General features: G+C 43.8%; 1 protein-coding gene across 2 annotated transcripts in view; it reads left to right on the top strand.

Moving 5' to 3' along the window:
• The window catches only part of b3gat1a (beta-1,3-glucuronyltransferase 1 (glucuronosyltransferase P) a), a 77,392-nt gene that overhangs the window by 53,893 nt on the left and 982 nt on the right, over positions 1 to 22,517 (top strand). The window contains exons 3-7 of one of the 2 annotated variants that reach the window (XM_037082478.1): positions 5,440 to 5,617; positions 9,495 to 9,637; positions 13,130 to 13,201; positions 13,307 to 13,818; positions 19,179 to 19,475. In XM_037082478.1, coding sequence (XP_036938373.1) covers positions 9,526 to 9,637; positions 13,130 to 13,201; positions 13,307 to 13,818; positions 19,179 to 19,475 — 993 coding nt within the window. In that variant the 5' untranslated portion in view covers positions 5,440 to 5,617; positions 9,495 to 9,525. The remainder of the gene's footprint in view (positions 1 to 5,439; positions 5,618 to 9,494; positions 9,638 to 13,129; positions 13,202 to 13,306; positions 13,819 to 19,178; positions 19,476 to 22,517) is intronic. The other variant, XM_037082488.1, reaches the window with a different exon arrangement.

Raw genomic sequence — 22,517 nt, 5'->3', positions numbered from 1 at the left:
AGAACCTGCCTGAAGGTTGGTGCTCTTAAATCTTTTATCGCTGCTGAGGCAGCCCGATCCCGGCATGGACTTGGGCCATCAATCAGGGCCAATGCTCGCAGCTAATGAGTTATTCAATTTTTTTTCCTGAAAATAAACCAGCCGTCCTCATCTAAATCAAGCACGAGAAGCGAGCACTCGCCACGCTAATTTTTGCATCAAACAGCATACACAGAGACTGGGTCCGGTCTTGTCCCTGCAAACAGGCAGATTTAAGGTCGATGTGATTTGTATCAGGCTCCGTCTGTTAATCACCTTCAGACAATCTTTGATTACTGCATAAATTATGACCACCGTCGATTTAGCCGGCGAGTTCTAATTCCGGCGCGATTTAAGGTAAAGATAAGAACACTGCACGATCGTAAACAACATAGCTGCCTTTCCTCTCGCAGGCACCCACAGTATTCATACAGTAGCCGCCTTCCCTGCGGTGCTATTATTAGCTCGACTCGATGCAGTTGCTGTTTCATGAGGAGCGGATCAAATTTTGAAGAGACTCGCTCCATGGCAGGTGCGAATTGGATTGATGGGGCAAGTAACACAAAACCAGAAGGCGACCTTCGGCTGAACCCAAACCTAGAATATCGATGGCAGCAATAACAAACGTGAGAAATGCAAACCCAGAAGATCGCCCCATTTTTATCCATTCAAACAGAGGGAAAGGCTTCCTCCGCCCCAAATCTCACGAAGATTCCTGATAGTTTTCTTTTCGTGCCCGTTTGAATCCCAGCGACTTCAGAGCCCCCCCCCCCGCTCACGTTTTGAGAAGCGAAATAATTGCCAACTCTTCTTGAGATTTCAAAATTAACACTGTACACTGTTTCACCGCTTCCCCCCACAAATGAGTTCAATTAGCTTGTGAGAAAGAGATTTCAACTGCTTCGGTGCATCCAAGTCTTTAAAACACAAGACTGCTCTCGAGCACACCAGTGTGGCAGCCGCTAATTGTTTCTTCATCCATTATTTTTACAGCTTCTCCGTCTGAGTGGAAGAGGAACTAATAAATTCATATGAATTGAATGTATTTATGCACTAATTAAAACACAACCACAAAGAGGAAATATAGAGGACGAGAAAAACTTGAAACAACATTCGGGTATTATCCAAAACTCTGCTCAGGTCCTGTTAAATACAAACAGATGCAGAATGTGTGTATACTCCAGAGTCATGTCTTGGTGTCTCCTGTCAGTTTAAATCAAATTTTTCCATCAAGCTAAATGTCTCGCCTGAACATTTATTTAACTGTGAGGATGCTGAGAGGAATCTGTGCCCTGAAACCCAAAACCAGATCACCTGCTGCCGGCTCACTGTATCTCAAAAGTAATTAAGCCCGTTTGAATCAATGCCTTGGATTCAAAATTCACTTTCAATGACAGCTCTTGGCGAAGCTGCTTTTGGGGGTCTGTGACAGCAACATCAATAATGATCTATTGCAGCGACTTGTCGTCGAGGGTTCCCCTGACATCGCTGAACACCGTTCCGGGCTTTACCGAGTTGGTCTGAGGCCAGTGAATCCCAAAAGCGAAGGCGAACAATTGGACATAGCAGGACACAGTATCTTCAGATAGCATGCCGACTGGAGAGTACATCAAAATATTGCCACAAAGCAAGCAAGGAAAAGATGATGTTATTATTGGTCCTCTGGAAATAGGAGCTGGCCGGGGCCAAGGGAGCTCAGAAGTCGGAGGCAGACTCGATTACAAACTTGGAAACTTGCCCCCGCTCCGTCTTTGAAGACTCCGCTTTACAAATCTGAGGGAGAGAGAGAGAATGTGTGAGGCTGCCAGCGCTGATCTGATGGCTCTGATATATGTTCGTCAGTGTCAGGGACCGGATAGTAAATAATCAGAGTTTACTGACAGTGCCTATTAAAGTGTGTTTATAAACCCAACAGCAGCAGCACATTTCAATATAATTCAACTTTTTATGTTAAAAGGTAATGCAAAAATCATGTTTTTATTAAAGGGGTACAGTGGTTTGTAGAAAGTTAATTAATTTAACGTATTAACACGTAATCTATATCTGACATTAAGCTGAACGTTGCTTCCACTTACTTAATGTCCACTAACTCACTTTTTTGCTCATGCTTTCAATCACGCGTTGAGGAGATTAAGTCTGCTCGTGTGGCACAGGTAAGTTCAGTCACAACAGCATCGGGTAAAATTCCATACATGACAGCTGAGCCAGACGCATGGCAACAGATGAAATGACTTCCACCATGGGAGACCATGAGAGGAAGCCAAGTCTCAGAAAACAGCTGACAGTATTTTAACAAAGATATCACTCAGCAACATCACCAAAGTCAGGTTAGTTAAACAAAACCTTTCATAAATAGTCTTAGCAAGATAATAACAATAATAATAATAATGTTAATAAAAAAGTCCATCCTCACAGTGTATGATATGGAATAAAAATCATCTTCCTCTACCACACAGAAGTGGCTCGGAGTCTTTTTTTGTTGCAGTTACTGCCTGATGAATCTTGATGAGGTTTTAAGTTAAAGAATAAAAGATACTACTCTCCAAAAAGAAATGACGCTAGATTCAAAGGAGGGTTTAATGAGGCACTCTGTGTCTTCGTGTAATAGCTCCGAGGTGCTAAATGCAGTATAAACCCTACGATGTGACGGTATTCTTTTAAAGCTGATGCCAGTTGAGGCACAGCGTGGCGGTGCGATGGTTAGTGCCGTTGCCTCGTAGCAGGGAGGCCTCTGGGATTTTCTGTGTGGGATCTGACCTCCCAGTGTCTGTGTGGGTCCCCTCCGAGTGGTTCCAAAGACGTGCGGGATAGGTGACTTAATTGGTCACTGTAAATTGGTTTCTTGTAAGTGTGAATGCGAGTGCGAAATGGGATAAAATGGCATTAAAAGCCCTGCATGGTAACAGCGCGCCGCTGAAAATGAGAGGAAAATGAAAGCTGGGTATAACACGAGGTCTTAAAACCAGCGAGAACATCTGAGGGACACAGCTGTCCAGATCTCCCGTCCTTTGTACCTCACTCGGTACCTCTCTCAGACACTCAAACCCACAAGGGACACGTTCCACCTCACCTCCCCCCACCCCACCCCCAGCCCGCCTCACCTTTTAGTGGTGACGGTGTTAGTTCAACAATCAGAACAGCAATTTTCGCAAGTGGCATTGTTGCTGTGATTCTTTATTAATCAGAGGCAGGTGTTCTCGTCACAGCTGGTTAACTCGTGCTGATGTGAAAGGCTGTCGGGCCTCATTGTCTGCCATTGGCTGCCGCAGCCTGTGCTGTGCATTCTTGCCACATCACACAGTTCAGGTGCCACAGACACAAACAGGCCACCTGGGTGCTCGTGCGGTGCAGAGGCCTCGCTACCAGAAACCTCTTCATCCAGTTTACTGATGGTGTTAACGATTTACTGCCTGCTGAGCAGATTTGGAGGGAACAGGCGGTTTTGTTTTGTGTGTACGTACAGTTCTGTATGTGCGTCTTATCAGCCGCCTCGGTGGAGAGCATTGTGCTCCACAGCTGTGAATGTGGGGACATGACATAGAGTCTAGTGTACTTACTAGGTGCAATGATGCCTTGAGTTAAATAACACTACCATGCTAGCACGCTTACAATCGCAATGCTCACTTGTGGCAACGCAAAAAACAGGCTACACCCTCCAACAACCAAGTAAACACTATCTGGCCGCCCCTGATTGGACGAACGCCACTCGTGGGCCCCGTGCTCTGAGCGCAATAAATGTGCAAAATGAAACAGTAATCTGTTGTTGGGATATTTCAGTCTGTACCGAAGCGGTGGACCAACCCAGCTGATAAAAGCTTTTCAAAAGGCGAGCCGCTAGCATAACTGAAAATATGAGGTTGATTAATAGGGTAATTTCATAATGAATGAATGAATTAGATGAATGTATTATGAGTGCGTAAACAGCTCTGTGCAAAAGAAGAAATCAGAACTTTTTTAATGAATGCATTTTTTATCACAACACATGGGTTTTCAGCCCTGTATACACACCACTCAGCGACAGCGGTGCGAGCTCCAGCTCCCTGCAGCTGCCAGCACTTGCCACGTCGTTCTGTTTTCCCGAACATTTTTCTTTCAAAAATATTTAGCACTCAGACGCCGCACCGGCCTGTCGCGAGGTTCTGAAATTTTGGCAGGTTGTTTCGCTTTGTGTGTTTCCGTCTGTTTAGCTCCATCACAATGTGTAGAGGAGGGGAGTGTTGTACAGAAATCAGAGCGACAACACTGTCATTGGGAGTTTGCATGCATGACAGTACCTGGCAGCAATTGTAAAGCCTTTTTTTCTACCGCCGCTGTTAGTTTGTGCTGTTTTTTTTGTTTTGTTTTGTTTGTTTTTTTTCCACTACAGCACTTGCCTGTCTCTGTCAATACTGTTAAAAACAATTACTGCGGGAGCTGCACCTACCAATGAGGACCATTCCTTTTATATTCGACACAGCTGACGTCAATCCCTCAGTTTGAGGAATTGGACAATGAGTCAGGGCGACCTGAAATAGATTGTGTTGAAATCCTGTACACATCAAGCATAAAAAAACACCCCCTGCTGCATTTCCTCAAATACAGGCACTTTGCTTTTTTATACAACCGTGTGCCCCAGTTAAAAGGCTCTGGGACTCCTGCTGCTCATTCCCTTAAACCTACATATTTGCAGTTTATATGACTCTCTGCTACAAAACCCCTGAAATGCAGTCTCCAGCCATCCAGTGTTGGAGCTGATGCGGCATGCAGACATCATTGGCTGAGTGAAGCATAAGCCTCCATAGAAGCAGCGTTCCCTCAGATGTATTTGAATAAGACATGATGCCAGTTTATTTTTGTAACATCCCCCACCCCAGACTGTTGGCAAGCGATGGAGTTGTGACTAAACCTCTTCCAGTTTCTGCATGAAAAAAAAAGAAAAATACTAAGCCTGCGTCTGTGCAGTTGAGACTAGAGTCAGTGAGGTAAAATGACTTATCAATATACAGTATTAATCATTTCACACTAGGGCAGAAATGGCAGCATTGTAAAGCATGCAGTGTTACATATGAACAGCCCCCCACCCAAGGGGGAGGGATTCCTCCCGTGAATCTGAATGGTGCGCATCCAAATTAGAGTTCATTACTTCATACTGACACACTTTTCCTCGTTTGCATTTTTCAGCACGGTTCTCTTTGATGTTAAATAATGAATTGGCATCACACAGCCACACTGCTCATGAAGGTGTGTGTAGCCAAGAATCTCTGCAAGGCATTCTTTGGCCCTGTCCAAACCACTATGTTTAAACCTGACTGTCTGTCCTTGAATGTCTCACGCGTGGCAGGGGTGGGGGCTGCACATGAAAGACACATACCATTAGAGAACAAAGAGAGACGCATTCACAATCCCTCTTCTCTTATTCACTGAAATGTCCTTATGTTACAGGTCAGGGCCTGCAGTTGCCTGTCTGCGTGAGTAGACACGGCGGAGGAAGAGGAAAAGGAAAAAATGGTCGGCTTGTGACGTCATGGACGATGTCGCCGCTACGTAGCTCGACAAGTGTGCGGTGTGGTCTTCCCAACTGCGCATCACTAGTGGTGCCATGATCCAGTTTTAACTGTGGGTAAGCATCCAAAGCCTTCTTTTCACTTATATTAATCAGCAATGAGGTTGTATGTAAGTATGATAAGTATGTCATCCCTGCCGCTCAGGGTGAGGAAGTAGTGTGGGATCATGGGAGTTGTTGCTTTCATAATTAAACAACCACAGTGACTCAGGCAGAAAGGTTTAAGGAACAGGTGAGGTGTTAAAGTTTTATTCAAACCATGTTCGTTCACGTTTGTTGACTTCCTTGACTCTCACTCTGACTCCAGAAGCCATAGCAACTGGCGACATGAAACATGCATTAAAGATTTCCCTGGGTTTGACAATTGTTAGAAATATTTGGGGAAAAATGAGTACACAGCTCAACATAATATACAACATGGACCAGCTGTTTAAAGGCATTTTAAGGCAGAATTACACAAGTTTAACTTTCATTCCACTGATTTTATTTTATTTCATTATCGCAGCACTGGATCACAACTAATTTCAGAAATCAGATCTTACAAAAGATGCTACTGAACTGAATTGAGGGAAATGCAGAATCCAATGTATCTAGGATCGCAACATACACTAAGGACTGAGAGTCAGGATATCTCTGCCCCTGCTGCTTCAATTTTAACTGTTGTAATGTTAATCTGTCTCTAGTGAGTCCTACAACTTTATGGAAGTGGAATGTTCCTAAAAAAAAAGTCTATAATGCAGTCAGTATTTGGCTTTTGGATAAAAACTGAATATTTCTGGATAAAATTCTATCCATTTTTTTTTTTCCCATTAAAAAACTACAGTTTTCCATGCACCATTTTAAATCAAACAGAGACAGATACGTCCTAGTACTCACAAGGTCATGAAATCCATTTCACATATAATTTGAGCAATAGCATTGATATCAGATGGGTAGATGTTAGGCATTAGCAGGAGTTTGTCCTCTGCGAGTGCTGTCCAGGTGGCATGGTGAATCTTTTTTTTTTTTCCCCTGGAAAATTACTGTATTTATAATTGATAGAGTAGACATGGGTTTTTATACATTTATATGCTGTAAAAGGATTTTTTGCATTCCCAGCATTTGTAAACATGTGCAAAATAATTGTGTGCTGAAAAGGTCTAAAAGGCTTATTTCTCCTCTACGCGGTCAAAGCTTTTCGTTTCAAAAAGCCCGCGGATTACTTTTATTCATGTGGAGCTGGAAGACTGGGTATCCGTCTGTTCCCCGTGTCTCCCTTGAAAAGCGTGGCTCAAAGGGATGCATTTACTGTGTTTATAAGTGAAATTCCCCTACCATTCATTCAAGGACATGAAATGGGGGATAATGTCATTATCTGTATAACTTATTGTACTTCTGCATAAGCATTCGGAGCCATGCGCGATAATGTATTCCACAGAGGACTTTGCTGTAAGTCACCTCTCCACTGAAGAGGAAAAATTGCAGCTTTGTTCGTGTCAGAGCTGTCCTCACTTAAGCCGTTCTCACCTGATAGCATGGCCACTAACGGTGCATTTATTTACAGAACTCAATAAACATAATTGGCATGTACTGTGATGTTAAGCCTCAGTGTACCGCCACATTCCCCAGCAGTGGGAGCAGGGAACGCTGTGGGGAATGCGGCGACTTATTTCCTCTTGTGTAAGGCCGGAATGAGTACGGGAAACACCTGTCCTCGCATTATGTCTGCTTTCCTCCTTTGTTTAATTGAGCAGATCAGTTAATAACTGCATTTTTTTTCGGCCAGATGCCTATTAGAGAGGAGGAGAGACAGACCCTGGGAGAGATGGGGAGGCCTGTCATCCTTAAATTCAATGCAAATGAGCTGCGTGGCAATGAAGTGTTGTACGGAGAAGGAGAAACCCTGGGAAATAATGATGCAATCCAAAGCAAATTACACCAAATTCTTCATTTGTGAAACATAATAGTGTTTGTTGAGACTGTGTCAGAGGTATTGATTCCATTTGATACTCATTTCCATGGTTGAAAGATCGAATCGGAATTTACTTTATATGATGCATAAGGGGTTTAGCTGTTTTGTTTTTAATATCACACAATGTACAATCAACACTCAACAATCTTTGTTTCGTTTGTCCATTTCACAACAACTGACGTGAACCGATGAAGTATCTAGATGTGTCTAAATGTGCAGGCCCATGTCCTGACTTTGTATTTAACCATAGCTAAAAGAATTGGAGTGTGAATTGTAGACTAGACTCTGATCCAATCATGGCTCAGAACCATAACGTAGCCTGATATTAACTTAAACTTAATCTGGTGTACTTACTTACAAGTCCAAGGAGCATGTCAACTATTTCAGCAACAGTTAGCAACAGATAGCGGTTCCGCTGGTGATATGCTGCCCCCTATGGGTTTTGAGTATATATTTGATAGGTGACAAAATCTCACAGAGTGCATCTTTACAGTTACACACATCAGCATAACATATGATAAAGGAAAAAATAGACACACTTTACAGATGTGTTGTACCGTGAAAAGCACATTGATGATTATTAAGTAACTGTAAACAGATTTGTTGTAAATTGTAAATTGTTCTAACACTGGCATTATCATTTGAGAAACCTAATGGTGCCCCTGTGACCTGAATGCAGGCTAGTGCATGAGACACACAGTTAGCGGTTACCCATAAACCAGTCGATGGCAGTCATGTGTCATTAATAGTAGCATTAAGCTGTCTTTCCACTGTTTTCGCCATCCACATTTCTGCCTTTTAAATGAAAGGCAGAATGACTGCCATCTGTTGACTGCTGTTTGTAATCACATATTCAAAGTTGCCCCCTCCTACCTGACTCACACCCGCCCCTTTTTTAAAGTCACGCCCTCACACACCGTGTGGAATATTATTGGCATGGGGGCTGCACACCCGCTGTCCAAAGGTGAACATCCAGAAGCATCTCAAACACAGCAAAACAACAACAAAAAAAAAAAAACACAAAAAAACAAGAAAATACAGGGCAGATACAGACACCACCAACATATCATGATCAGTGGGGATTATCTCATGACCTTTACATTGTTTTTAGGAGAGTCCTACTGATTCTGTCTTTAAAGTAGATTTCATGAGCTGGTTTGAGAGATCTCTCCCACTGTAAGATCAAATTGTGAGAAATAAAGAATAAATTACGTTTTAGAGAATGTTACATTATTTTGTATTTCAATTAATTCCCAGTTAATGTCTTTCATACTGTAAATATAGAAATGGTAAGCTGAACCAAGTGACCTGTACTCTGCACATTTGCCAAACGCTCATACCCGCGGTATGGTGACATCGTTTCCTGCCATTTGGCTGGTGAATAGTTGCAGCACTGGGCATGAAGTCACTTGCCCCGTCCTCGGTGATGGCAGCGATGAGCTCATCGGGCTGGCAGAGGGCACAAGCTCCTGCTCCACGGCCTCCTCCAGTGGCTCAGACCTTCCTGTCGCTGGCTGTGACACAGCCATAGTCACAGTTTTATTTTACGACCTTTATTCTTTGGACTCCTGTACAGATTTCCGCATAGGTTAAACAACAGTCACCTGCTCCATCACGTAACTCTTGCTGTGTTATGGGGAGGCTTTAATGGCGTTGTGTCTGCTGCATGATAATGATCATTTTAACAGCGCTGTGATACACACCTTCTTTGTCACCTTTTAACTTTCCCCAGTGACGCCCCCTCATGAGCATGTGCGTAATATGATGTCTCTAATGCAGTTAATGATAATTAAAGTCCTGTGTTTGTGCCTCTCCATTCCTAAGTAATTAAGATTTGCTTCAGTCCGGTGGAGGTTATTTGTCTAAATATTTGTTATGTTATGAGATTTCTTGAATTTTTATAAGGTTTACAAAGTGACAGACATGAAATGATGTGTGTTCCAAAAAGCAGAATCATGACACGTCCATCTATTTTTCTTCCAGGTAATGCCGAGCCAAATAACCAATCCTGGAGATGCCGAAGAGAAGAGATATTCTTGCCATCGTGTTGATAGTGTTACCCTGGACTCTGCTCATCACTGTTTGGCACCAAAGCGCTATCGCTCCACTCCTCGCCATCCGCAAGGGTACGCAATACACCGCACTCCACAGGCAATATCAAACTTGAAGTGGGTCCTCAAACCTCACACTTCACTTCAGGCATAGACAACAGGCCTTTCATTTAGAGGCACTCAGTAATCATGACCACCGGCTTCATCAGAGCTCAATAACACTTGTCCGGGTCATAGTAAACCTCATCTGGGTACACTGTGTGCGTGAATGTTGAAGATTAAGAAGTAACCATCACAAATACACTTGCAGACATTTTGTTTTTTGTTTTTTTCTTATCAAAGAGCTATTCAGTCTGTCAGTCTGTCAGAATGACATGTTCAACTTTTTCCAATCTGCATTCCTTATTCTCATGTTGATAATAACTCGCCATGTACGGCATGTTACGGAGACAATGTCCTTTCACAGGCTTTCCACTCACATGCCATGGCCCATAAATCCACGTTTTCTTCCCAATATGACACTTCACACACAGCATGCAGCATGTCAATTATTCGTTTTACCCATTTACGATCAAATCCTTCCCCGGTTTCACTAAGTGGAAATTAATTTCTTTAAAATAATTACTTTCCTGCTCGTCAGAATATCTCGCATCCATGTGTGATATCACATTTGCACACCAGTCTAAGTCGTTAATGCACATACTCGTGAGCCTCCCCGTCATCCCCCGGAGACCGCAAACCAACAGTCTTAAATGCCAAGTATGCTGAAGAGTAAACAAACCCAAATTAGAGTGACAGCAAATCAATGGAGCTCCTTGCCCTCTTCTTATAATGTCATGAATACATATACAGGGGTTAACAAACAAAACAGGTTTACACAAATGAGCCACGGCGGTCTGGAGTCAACAACAGCTGCAAATTCGATTAAAGGTCCCATGTTATGCTCATAGTTTTATTTTGCAGGGCTACTGGAACATGTTTACATTATTTCACTGGAAAAACACATTATGTTTCTCATACTGTCCATTGATCTGACACCCCTATTTACCCTCGGTTTGAGCGCTTGGTTTTAGTGCCTGTCTCTTTAAAGCTCCTGCAAAGCTCAGTCTGCTCTGATTCGTCACCTCTCACAGGCCTGAGCAGCACCGCCCACTGTGTTTTGGGGGTTTGTGGCTGAGGGAAGTAACAGCCTTACAAAGGTCCTGACTCTTTGTTTAAGGACTCTGTTTCTGAAAACCAGCTGTAAACATTTCTCTGTGTACTGAGCATTTTGTTACTTATAAAGTATTAACAGCGCCTACACCTGCTATAGACACTGGGGAATCTGACTTTTTACAATATGGAACCTTTAAAAACGTTCTTGTTGTAGTTTCTCTGCCAAAAAAGTACTTTTTCCTCACCAAATCTCACTTGTAAAAGGCGTCAACAGTTCTATGCAGACAGTAACTGAAATTTCTTCGACAAATACAGTGAACAAGTATAAACAATTGTTTTTTGTTTTTTTTTTATTCCAGCGTTATCTGACCCAGCTTTACACACAGGCTTCCCTTTGTGTGCTGCTCTTAAGAGAGAAGCTTGTGGTTTATTTGGCAGCTCGCTCGCTGGCAGCCTCTGTTGAACATCTGGCCATCAGCAGATTATGTTAATCCAGGTGCCGCAGAAAAATCCTCCGTATGTTGGAGGTGGAATGGAGCTCGCACAGAACCTTGATTGCCATTAGCTGTGGCACAATGAAAAGAAATGAACGTTAATGGTTCTATAATCATATTCTATCCATCACGGCCAAAAGCTACTGAGCCAAAATATCGCAGCCTCTAGAGTCAAGTCAGTGTGTGTCAGCTGGTTGATAAACCAGACGTTGGATCTCGGCAGAACATTCATAGTTTCAAAGACTTTATCTTTAAAAATGAAATGAACATTCCCTGTCACTGGATATCACACCGGAGCATCAGCGTCTCAGATCGCAACAAATCTCTGAATTGTTTGCTCAATAACATTGAAAGGAAAGAAAGAAAATGTGGCTTCTGAGCACACACTTCTCACGCAAGGCAATGCTGATCAAATATGAAAAAAAAATATTCAGTTTTCATGCCGACCGATCAAAAAGTTTCTCACCAGGCAGCCATGTTGAAAATTGATGCAGGAAGGACAGGAAAAAGACAGGGTCGCATGCACTAGCCGAGATCCTTGCTAAATTTCATATATTTAACCAATCATTTTCTCATTTTTGCATATTTATAAACAGATCTCCAAATGACAAGCGGAATCTCATTGTAATCTCATGATTACGTAGGTCCAAGCTCTTTTCCAAGTTTAACCCCTGCCCCTCGCTTTGTCCATCAAAACAGAGTTGCAAGGTGCGGTGGTTGAAATCTCCCCCTGTGAAATGGAACAATCCCTCAAGACCCTTGTGCTGTTTACGTCATGACCAACATTGCGTGCTTGTCTGTGTCAATCCTGGTAGTATCACATACCCACTTGCCATTTATCTGATTAGGATAGAAAAGCATGTGCTCATTAAGCCACAACGTCATGCAATCAATTAAGTCACTGATTGAAAAAGAACTCTGCTACGTTACGGGCTGCTAATACTAGCTGCGCTTTGTAGGCTTGCATTAGCAACTTGGACTGATCTTTAACTTAAAATTCAGGTGTTGTTTGCATTGAAATATGTTAAAATGCGGGACTGTTGCACACAAATCAGCAATAACGATGTAATAGCTAGCTGTAGCTAGTTAGCGAGAGTCACATCAGCAAACTGGTCATGAGGGTTTCATGCTCATTTTAAAGAAAAGGACCAAAATACAGTGAAACACCAGAGACTTCTCACAACCCTCGATTTGAAGTTTGCATCCAAAAAAGCCTGTTTTGAGGGCCACAAAGCCCTAACACTTCACCCTCCCCCTTTATCCCACCAAGCCTTGCAGCAGAAGGCTCGGGCTAAATGGTAGGGACAAGGGGTGTATTTAGGTTGGGCCTTAATATAGTTTTCTACTTTTTAATGTGTGTTTGGTGTTACCTGAATTCTCCAGGCTCCACAAACCAGTGTGCATTACAGTGTAGTTACCACCAATACATAAATGCATGTTCGAATAGAGCAGAAAAACAAAATATCTTGGTAGGGGAGCTTTGGCCTGTGTTTGATCTTGTTCCCTTCATGCTAACAACCAAAATCGAGGGCCAACAAGTTGCTGCTTGATGCCAGTACAACTCAAACTTTTTTCCTCATGTTTATGGATCTCTTGGATAAAACATATTTATAATACATTTAAATGTGAACACTGAGACTTTCTGATTTCAGCCCAAGCATAGCAACACCGCCGTAGTAAGCAAGGGAAATGGAGGGGGCAGGCAGAGCAAGAGAGAGTCTGTGGTGGAGTCAGGACATGAAAACAGGGCATGTCTTCTGGATCCACATACCCACATTTTTTCTTTCTTTATAAAGAAAAGCCCAAAGGCAATGCTGGGGCTATAGACAGGCTCATCTCTCCCCTCCTTTTCCTTGCGCTGTCTCTCTGTCGATCAGCTGTGTTATCCTCTCACGGTGCCTGCTTTCACTTTTTGCAGCCTGTCACCACCTAGTAAAAGAGATCTTTATCATTCCAGAGAGGCTTGCAGTCCGCCACCACCGGCTCTCAGGTACACTTTACCCCCATTGGGTTTAAGTCACCTGAGGCAAATATACAAAGGGCAGCCCAAGGTTGCACTAATGCCTTACATGTCTTCTTATCCCCAAATCTGCAGATGACGGCGTTGAGGGCAAGAGGGAGGCTGGTGGCCAGGCGCAGGACTCCAAGGAATACTGTGCCTCAGATAAGGACATTGTGGAGGTGGTGAGGACAGAGTATGTGTACACGCGACCTCCGCCCTGGTCCGATGTGCTGCCCACCATCCACATCATCACCCCAACATACAGTCGGCCAGTGCAGAAGGCGGAACTCACCCGGCTTGCAAACACCTTCCTCCACGTTCCCAACCTGCACTGGATCCTGGTGGAGGACTCGCAACGGAGGACGCCTCTTGTCACGCGGCTCCTCCGAGAAACAGGGCTGAACTACACCCACCTCAATGTAGAGACGCCCAGGAACTATAAGCTGCGGGGCGACACCCGCGACCCCAGAATCCCCAGGGGGACCATGCAAAGGAATCTTGCCCTGCGGTGGCTGAGGGAGACCTTCAACGCCAACAGCAGCCAAGCTGGAATCGTCTACTTTGCGGATGATGACAACACGTACAGCCTGGAGCTGTTTGAGGAGGTCAGTGCTGGTGTATTTCATTTTTATGAACTCTCATGACTTGGATAGAAAATGCAGAGCAAGAAAATGCATCAAGTGAGCATTGTTTGATCTTTAAAGAACGCAGATGATGTGTTTCCTCAAACTAACAATTGCCAGTATGTATTTGCACCTTAATTAGGTCCACCATAAGCACACCAACACAGGAACAACTGGGATCTTTAGGAGGAACTTAAGACTGGAGTCTAATTTAAACTCTTGGATGTTATTTTTTACAACCCCAAAAGCCTCTACTAAAAACACAGAATTTTGGAGGACAGGACTTATAGTGCTGAACATCTCTATTTGATACTTGTAGTATTTCAGGTACTTTTTTAAAAAAAATCTGCAACTGCAAACCAGTTTGGTTTTTTTTATTATCTGCTGTTTGACATGTCAAAAAATGACAAATAAAGTTGTCTGTCTGTAGCTTTATAAGCTGTTGCTGTTTAGTCGTGACAGTGACAGCTGTTGCTTTTTCATACATCAGTGGACTCATTTGCCTGGTCTTCACAGATTTTTAAAGGTGTAATTGAAGACAACAACAGGCTGAAGGGACCTTTCAGTTCCTTTAAAAATAGGGACTGAAAGCTCTAGATATTTTCGGTAGAAAAGTGTCTGTATCACTATTATAGATCCTAATGTAGTTACATTTACAAATATAACCCTGCCCAGATTCTTACCATAACCCAATAACCCGCACATCTCTAACTTTAAGCATAAACTCACTCTTCTAAAGCATTTGTGATCTTACTATAAAGCCTCGCGTGTTGGGTACCCGAACAGGAAGTTTGTACTTACCATTCTCAAGCTCGGTCCACCATTAAAAAGCTGCCCCGCTGATGATTGCCGATGTCCACTTGAGTTTCAGTGAAACCAACCATGTGCAGAGTGCACAGTGGGTAATTCAGGAAGCACAGAAGACACAGGCGAGCCAGTTCTCCTGTTCTGAAAGTTCAAAAGCTCAGCAGCCACTCTGCTGACAGTGGAGTGACTGGACTATGATCAGGAGAGCTGAAATCAGATCGCAGTAAAATAAGACTTGCTGCACTTGAAAAACATGTTCCATAGAAATGTGAAAAAAGCTGAGCTGCAAAATGTTATAGTGTGCGTTTGAATTCTTTTCAGTGCATGCCTTGAATGTTATTCCCACTGATATTCTGTAGTGTATAGTATATTCTCATTGCAGGATTGGGAAAAAAAAGTACATCTGCAAACATGTAAATGTTTACTTCTTCTTACTTCGTGTGGATCCGTCCCTATAGCTGCAGTTCACATATAAAGTATATATTCAGTAAAAACACACAGTATATTATGCAGTGCTTCCCAGAGCCTATACTGCAGGCGGTACCTTATGTACTGTAAGAAGGGGGGGGGGGGGTAGAACCATAAATTTCCAGTTACTTGAGGCATTTTTTTAAGCACTTAACAAGCACAGTCGGGATGTGGAGCTAGTGTCGAGAAGTTTGGGCATGTAATCAGTACATCTCAAGCCATCCATCTTGACATCAGCTGAATTACCTGAGCGGACACGGTCTAGGTCCTCTGAGTATTAGCCTCAAGTCTTGTTAGTAGTGCAGACGGGGCCTGTAGTAAATGGAGCGTCAGGTATTGACGGGGCCTGTCATTACCTTTCTCTGGGAATCAGCCGAAGTGCTCCGTCTCCCTCAGAGGCCCTCCATCACCTCCAACAGGCCTATTTATGGGCAGGGGTAACGGCCCTGAGGGGCGAGAGAGAGAGAGGGAGAGAGAGAGAGAGAGAGAGAGAGAGAGAGAGGGAGAGGTGCAGGCGGAGAGGCGGAGATAGAAAAAGAATGAGAGAGAAAGAAAAAGTGACAGCCAGATAGACAAAAAGCAGAGAGTTGACAGCAACTACAGTAGAGTTTGCTGACACCGTGGTAAAAATTCAGTAGTTTGCTGACACCATTGTAAATATTCAGAGTGTCTCAACAGCTTGAAAACAGAGAGGCGTTTAAGTGACTGCTCCGGTGCAGAGGCAAGGTTGAAACAGGGATGCGCGCAGCTCCATTTGTATGCGTCTTACATATTGTTTTCATAGAAGAGGACGCTAGTTAAAATCAATTCGAAGGAAACAATAAACTGGAAAACCGGTTGCTGCTTATCAGTTTCTATTATTTCCTTAAGGTTTACAAAGTTGACGCATCCTGTCAAACAGACGGCACACAGATCACAAATCTCGACTGGAATTGTTGTAATTGAACATCCATCACATCTGCTGCGAGAGAATGCGGCGCCATAGATTGCTATTAGTGTCAGTATGAATACAGTCTCAGTTTTTCGCAGTGGCATAAAGGAAAGTAAATAAAAGAACATCATCACACAGTGAGTGGGTACGCCACCCTGGAGAGAGCTGCACGCCTTACTGAGGCTCAAACCATGAAGTTATTTACTAGCATATCCGACGCCCACTTCTAAATTTCAGCCTTTAGGAATGATTGTCAACAATTTAAACTCGAGAATGTCACACTTACAAAATTGACATTGCTGTGGTGGTGGTGGGAATGATGAATCCATGGCCTACAATAGAGGGATCGAGAAATCCCTATTACATTTATATTTTTTAACGTACTCCCCTCCCACATTTACGTACACACCCACAGTTGAGGCTCATGTGGATCCCTTCTTTGCAGAAGCAGAGATGTTGGACCTCCACAAGGTGCTTCACAGCAGCAATAACTTCATCCCCATTGTTAAAATTGCAACCACTGAGCTCCTCCTTCATCTCGGGGAAGAGGTCGCAGTCTGAGGGTGTCAAATCAGGGGAATGGGGCTGGTGTCAGACGTGGTCAAATCCGTGTTCCTGGATGGCAGCCATCACCCCTGTGGAGTTGTGGGGCATGTCCATTTTGTCAGACAGTACTGACTTGCAATTTTTAATCTTTCAAAACAGAAATATCACACAAAGTTATTAACCTCAGCAGTTTCGGCACAATGACTCAAATAGCTGGACTGCAGTTGCATGGAGTGAGCGCTGCATAATTCATCTCCTTCTACCTTATAGGCCATGAGCTTATTAACCCCACTTTGCATTTACATTCAGTAACTACCATTGCTGTGAAAATCTCAGCCTCACCTTTAAGAACTCCACTTTTGGATTGTTTGGACAAAGTCCATTGGCAAAAAGGCACAACAGTTCTGTTTCCTTTCATCTGCTGTGAATCCTTAAGGACTGATGAATGTACCTGGGTGCCTGCCTCATTTTCTCTGTTAGAATCTGGGATTTCTTTCCTTTGTATCGCTTCTCCGGCTATTCTGAGACACGGCCACTTTGTCTCTGAGGGCCCCTCTGAGTGGAGCAGGAGCTAAAATGCACAAGTAGGCTTTTGAAAACAAACTGAAGCACCAGTGAACAAACAACTCCACACAAACAGACGTCATCATCACTGGGAAGGGAAACTTTGTTGCGTTTTTCATTTTGCTTGGGAGCCAGCCGAAGAGTGATTTGGAAAATGAATGCCTGGCATTGTAATATTGACATTCAGCTTGTAAGAAAATTGTCAGTGCGCTTCAATGTCCTCACTCACCCTACATGAGATGTTTGATATAGTACAAGGTCACAAGAAGCACATTTTATGCCTTGTTTTTTGGCTTCATGGCAAGACTGGCACTACTGTCCTCTGCTGCTTTATGTGTAACTTAAACAGACCATACTCACATTTGGTCATTCACCTATGACACCACGCTCAGGGTGGGAACCTCAAATGTCTTACTGCTGTGCTCCAGGTTTCAAGTCGTGTAAATAAAGGGAAATCTGATAAGTTCTCACCATTTCCCCTCTTCCTGATCCATCAGCAACTAAAATAACACAAATATCACGATGAAAATCCAGAGACGTCGGGCCAGTTTTCAAGGTCAAACAACAAGTTTGATTATTAAATGTTAGTTCACTCTGAAATACGGCCCAAATTCCCTCCAGATTTTCACCAAGCATCATCTTTTCAGTTGCAGATCAATATGCATGTGGTAAATTGATAACCATTTGTGACAATCCCCACCTTTATAGGAAACGTGGAACACAGCAACATAACATTATCCCAGCACTCAAGCTTCCCACCCACAGCGTGAAAAGGAAAAAAGGAAAATGGCCACAGTTGGACGGTTGCGTATACTCATGTCATGGCAAATGTCAAACTCCGTCTATGTTTGTGGCCTCCCCACAAAACAGCCTGACCTGAAAACACTCTGCGGTGCCCCTAAACTTCCAAAAGCAGACTTTGTGATCAGGTGTGGGGAAAAAAAACAAAAAAAAAACAAAAAAAAAACAGCGTTCCTAACGCAGCACATGTGGGACGTAACAGCCACAAATGAACGGGAGATCCTGTGTATAAAATTAATGGAGCTGAATAACATGGAAGCCTGCATATAAGTACTCAATCTCTCCTCCACCATTAACACCCAGAGCTCATTAAGACCGAAACATCCTGCCAAACGTTATCTGGGTGCCTGGCACAGTCGTCGTCCCCGCAGCTCAAATCCACAGATTCCCTGTAAGCTCCCTGCTCGCCGCGTGCTGTTTACACCATGCTACACCGCGATCCCCCCCTGGACTGACCACACAGCAGCCCATCGGATCACACAGCCGCTCGTCTATAAACACATGCATGCGTCAACAAATACATATGTGCAAACAAGCGTGCGAATGGAAAAAAATACATGTTTTTTTTTGTTTTTTTATTCACAAGCTCTTATTATGCACTTGATACTGTTCGCGGCTGACAGGCACCGGCATCATTATTTCTGCTCCGCTGACTTTGATTAAATGACTCTGCCGTTTCCAAACCTTCCTCTACCCTCATTGTAGAAACGTAGCTTTTATGACTGCAGCACCAAGACTCACTAAGAGGCAGACAAAGAAAAGGGCGGCGAGATCCTTTGATGCTGGAAGATTAAAGGAGAAAAAAAAATGGAGGCTGGCGGTGCTGTACCTCGGAAAAAAAAAAAAAAAAAATTCTCCTCAGCCAACCGGCAACTAGAGCCACTTGCTCTAATGGCTTGGCTCCTTCAAAGCCTCTTGGCTCCGTCCACTTTAAAGATGGTTGTGTCTAATTATCTCATCGCAGGGCAGCTGTTAAACAATGTGTGTGATCCGCTTTCATCTAACAGCGTGTCAGCTGCACGGGCACAATGACTCGGTCAATACTCACTGTCTTTCACAATGAATAATAGCCGCGACTCTAAAAACCCTCCGTCCAGGCTTCCGCTGTAACGCTGGCAGCTGATGCTCGAACGCCGTGTCTCATTTGTCATGTACGCTTTCTCAGCTGACTAATTCGCTCTCTCTCTCCTCCTCCATTTCTTTTTCTCGACTCTTCCCTCGCCAGATGAGATCGACTCGGAAAGTTTCAGTGTGGCCCGTGGCCTTCGTGGGCGGCTTGCGGTACGAGTCCCCCAAGGTCAACGCTGCCGGAAAGGTCTACGGCTGGAAGACGGTGTTCGACCCCCATCGGCCCTTTGCCATCGACATGGCGGGCTTCGCCATCAACCTGAGGCTCATCCTCTTCAAGCCACAGGCGTACTTTAAGCTTCGCGGGGTGAAGGGAGGCTACCAGGAGAGTAGTTTGCTCCGAGAACTTGTCACACTCAACGACCTGGAGCCTAAAGCAGCCAATTGCACTAAGGTAATTTCCTCTGCTGAAAATGTTTACTGCTGTTAAGCAGCTTAGCTTGTGCAGCTGGTAGTTAAAAGATTTCCTGCACAGTTTGTGTGGATTGGTTTTGAAGGAATCGAACCTGATGTAGCCTGAGGGGGACGAGGTATTCAGATGTTCGACTTCAGAAGAGGTCTTGCTTTTAAAAGTCTGCAAACACTTTAAACTTACCATCATTAATACATGGAAAATGAAACTTAATTACACTGTAGTTAATATTTATGTTACTGTTAACAAACAATGATATGCTTTATAACCAATTTAATAGTTAGTTGTAAATATTTATAAACATCAGATGCAATTTTAATGGACATCCAAAGTACACAGAATGTATAGAATGTATCAAATTTACAAAGTAATGTAAATATCTGTAGCAACTTCACATTAAAAATTGCTTAAACATTGTTTTCTATTTCCATGTTTGATTACATTAAAATGACTATTAAATTAGGTCAAATCAGCAATACATTTACCATTTATTACTGATGGTTATTATAAAAAAAAGTACAAGTACTCTACTAGATCTTTAACTCAGATGAATTGAACTACTTTTCATGGGGAAGTCGTCCAGTCGTTCTCAGGGATAAAGCTCCTCTGAGAGGTCATAAGGTTGTGAGATGATTAACAAGGCAGGGGAGACGAAAACACATTCCTGATACTCAACTCTGGACTATTCGACTCCATTTTTAGTTTTTTTGTGAAATATTCGATATTCAGTTTCACAGTTTATTTTGCTCAAACCATCTGGGACCCATCGAGTTTTAAGGGGGAAATTCCCTTTTTAATGGAACTAATAGATATCTGAGGCATAACAACGGCCCCCTGACTGCACACTGTTCACGAGCCAAACAGACTGGGAGCAACTTGTGTAATTGAAACAACGCAGGAGCAAAAAGCACAATGTTTTTACACTGAAACGTAGTGCAGTCGAGGTATAAAGCAGCAGGAAATGCATGCACCACTTGGCTGTAGATTACTGATAACATATCCTGCATACCCGGGGACATAACCTTGAACAGGTCTTGTTAAACCTGTTGTGTTTCAAAGTGCCGAGCCATCTGGGTAAAATATATTCTACCGACAATTCAGATTCAAGTATGCAAGTAAGAGCAAAGAAACCTGCCATCCAATTTTTTTGTCACCGTGTTGAAATCAGGTGCCAGACTGAATGTCACCCACAGCAGCAGACAGAATTATTATGTTTTCATAAGTTATATAACAGCAAACTTTGTAGCTTTATGCTGCCGACACCGTTGCGAGCACACTGCATGATGATGCAAGGTACAGTACACCAGTCAAGCCCCCAGAACACGAGTGTGTGTGTGTGTCAAACTGTGACTTTGCTGTAAACAAATGAATCAAAGACAGCAGGAGCTCAAACTCTGAACAGTTGTGCACGGCGCGTCTCCCGGAGACATAACAACATGAATTATGAAAGGAAGAGCTGGATATTTTGGGATATGCGCTTATTTGCCTTCTTGACGGGAGTTATATCAGTTTTAGAGATGCAGGTGGAAAGATTTTCTCACCTTTGGATGGAGCTGTTAACGGTCTTAAAGCTACATTATGCTCGGCTTACAGACTACTGGTGGCTCTATAAGAGCGGTGTATTGATCTTCTCATCTAACAGCAAAAAAAGAAAAGGTGCCTTTCCTGAACTATTTCTTTAAGAGACTTGACTTATGAAAAGGATACACTTATTTTCAATGCTCTTACCACCTCACATAATTGTTCTTAGCAGTGAATGGGCTACTTTACCTCGATCAACAGGGTCTATTGTATGTTTTTGATGCCCAGAACTTTCTGGATTTGCTGAAAAGAAAAACTCTTGTGAGACTACTCGTTTGCGCGTCCTCTCCTACGTTCGATAATATTACTGAAACAGAGGAATCTGTGTGTTTTTGGGCAGAAAATGTGATGCGAACAGGAGGATTTTCTTACGGTCAGCATGTAGATGAGTGTGAATGCGTTGCAGAAACTTGTATATCATTGATTATATTTCCTGCATTGCCCGCGCGCCCTCTTGCACACATCCACACATTTGTGGACGAGGCTCGAGGGCAGCAGCAGCAACGCTCTCCTCCGCGCCAACTCCACTGTTCCTTCTTACGGCCCTTGGTCTGGGTCACATCAGTAAGCTTCTCTCTGGGCGAAGAGGAGTCAGCCAGAGGGCTTTAGCTAGCCAGTATCCACACCACAATCACCGCCACACACACACACACACACACACACACACACACACACACACACACAAAGAGAGAGGGAGCCAGAGAGAGGGGGAAAGGAAGGGATCGAGATACTTTCAGCCAGCTTTTCCTCCTGCTCTCCCCCAGCCATTCAGAGGGGTAAATGAAAAGAGGGGATTCAGGGAACGGCTGAGGGGAGCGGAATTGGACTTGGTGGGGAGGTGGGGGTGACGGGGCGTTAGGGACATCACACTGATTACAGATGAGCGAGGGGGACAGAGAGAAGGGCAGCGGGGAAAGAGGAAGGGAAAAAAAAAAGAAAGAAGAAGAAGCGGAAAGCCGTGCGCGGGCATCTCGCTTCCTTATAATCTACCACTTCAGATGTGAGCGTGACTATTAACCTCCCCCTACACCTGAGCAAAGTGGGAGTGGGCTCCTGGCACATCTCAAACACGCCCCATGCATAATTCATGGCCGCTGCCATGGCGAGATGAAAGGAAGGAAGGTTCCAACACAGGAGAGCGGGGGAAAATGAGCTCCACACTCACACACCCCCACCTTCCCCCTTTTTTCGCCTCGCCATCCCTTTTCCTGGATGTTTGGCTGCTCTCTCTGGGGCCGAATGAACGCAGGCTAAAGGCTCGACAGCACAATAGCACACCCTGCGCAGAGAGCTGTGGCGCTACCTTGCACATGGTGTGTCGAAACATTTTTAGCCGGCTCCCGTCGAAAGGTGGCCATTATCCAATGTTCGGGGAGAGGACTGAGCGGGCCCTGCCGTGTTTGTAAGATAAAACTCTTGTGGTCCATCTTCAGTCCTTTCTAA

The sequence above is a fragment of the Acanthopagrus latus genome, chromosome 2 (assembly GCF_904848185.1).
Source record: "Acanthopagrus latus isolate v.2019 chromosome 2, fAcaLat1.1, whole genome shotgun sequence".
Lineage (NCBI taxonomy): Eukaryota > Metazoa > Chordata > Actinopteri > Spariformes > Sparidae > Acanthopagrus > Acanthopagrus latus.
The sequence above is the reverse complement of the archived record's forward strand: the minus strand, read 5'-3'. Positions and strand labels throughout refer to the sequence as shown.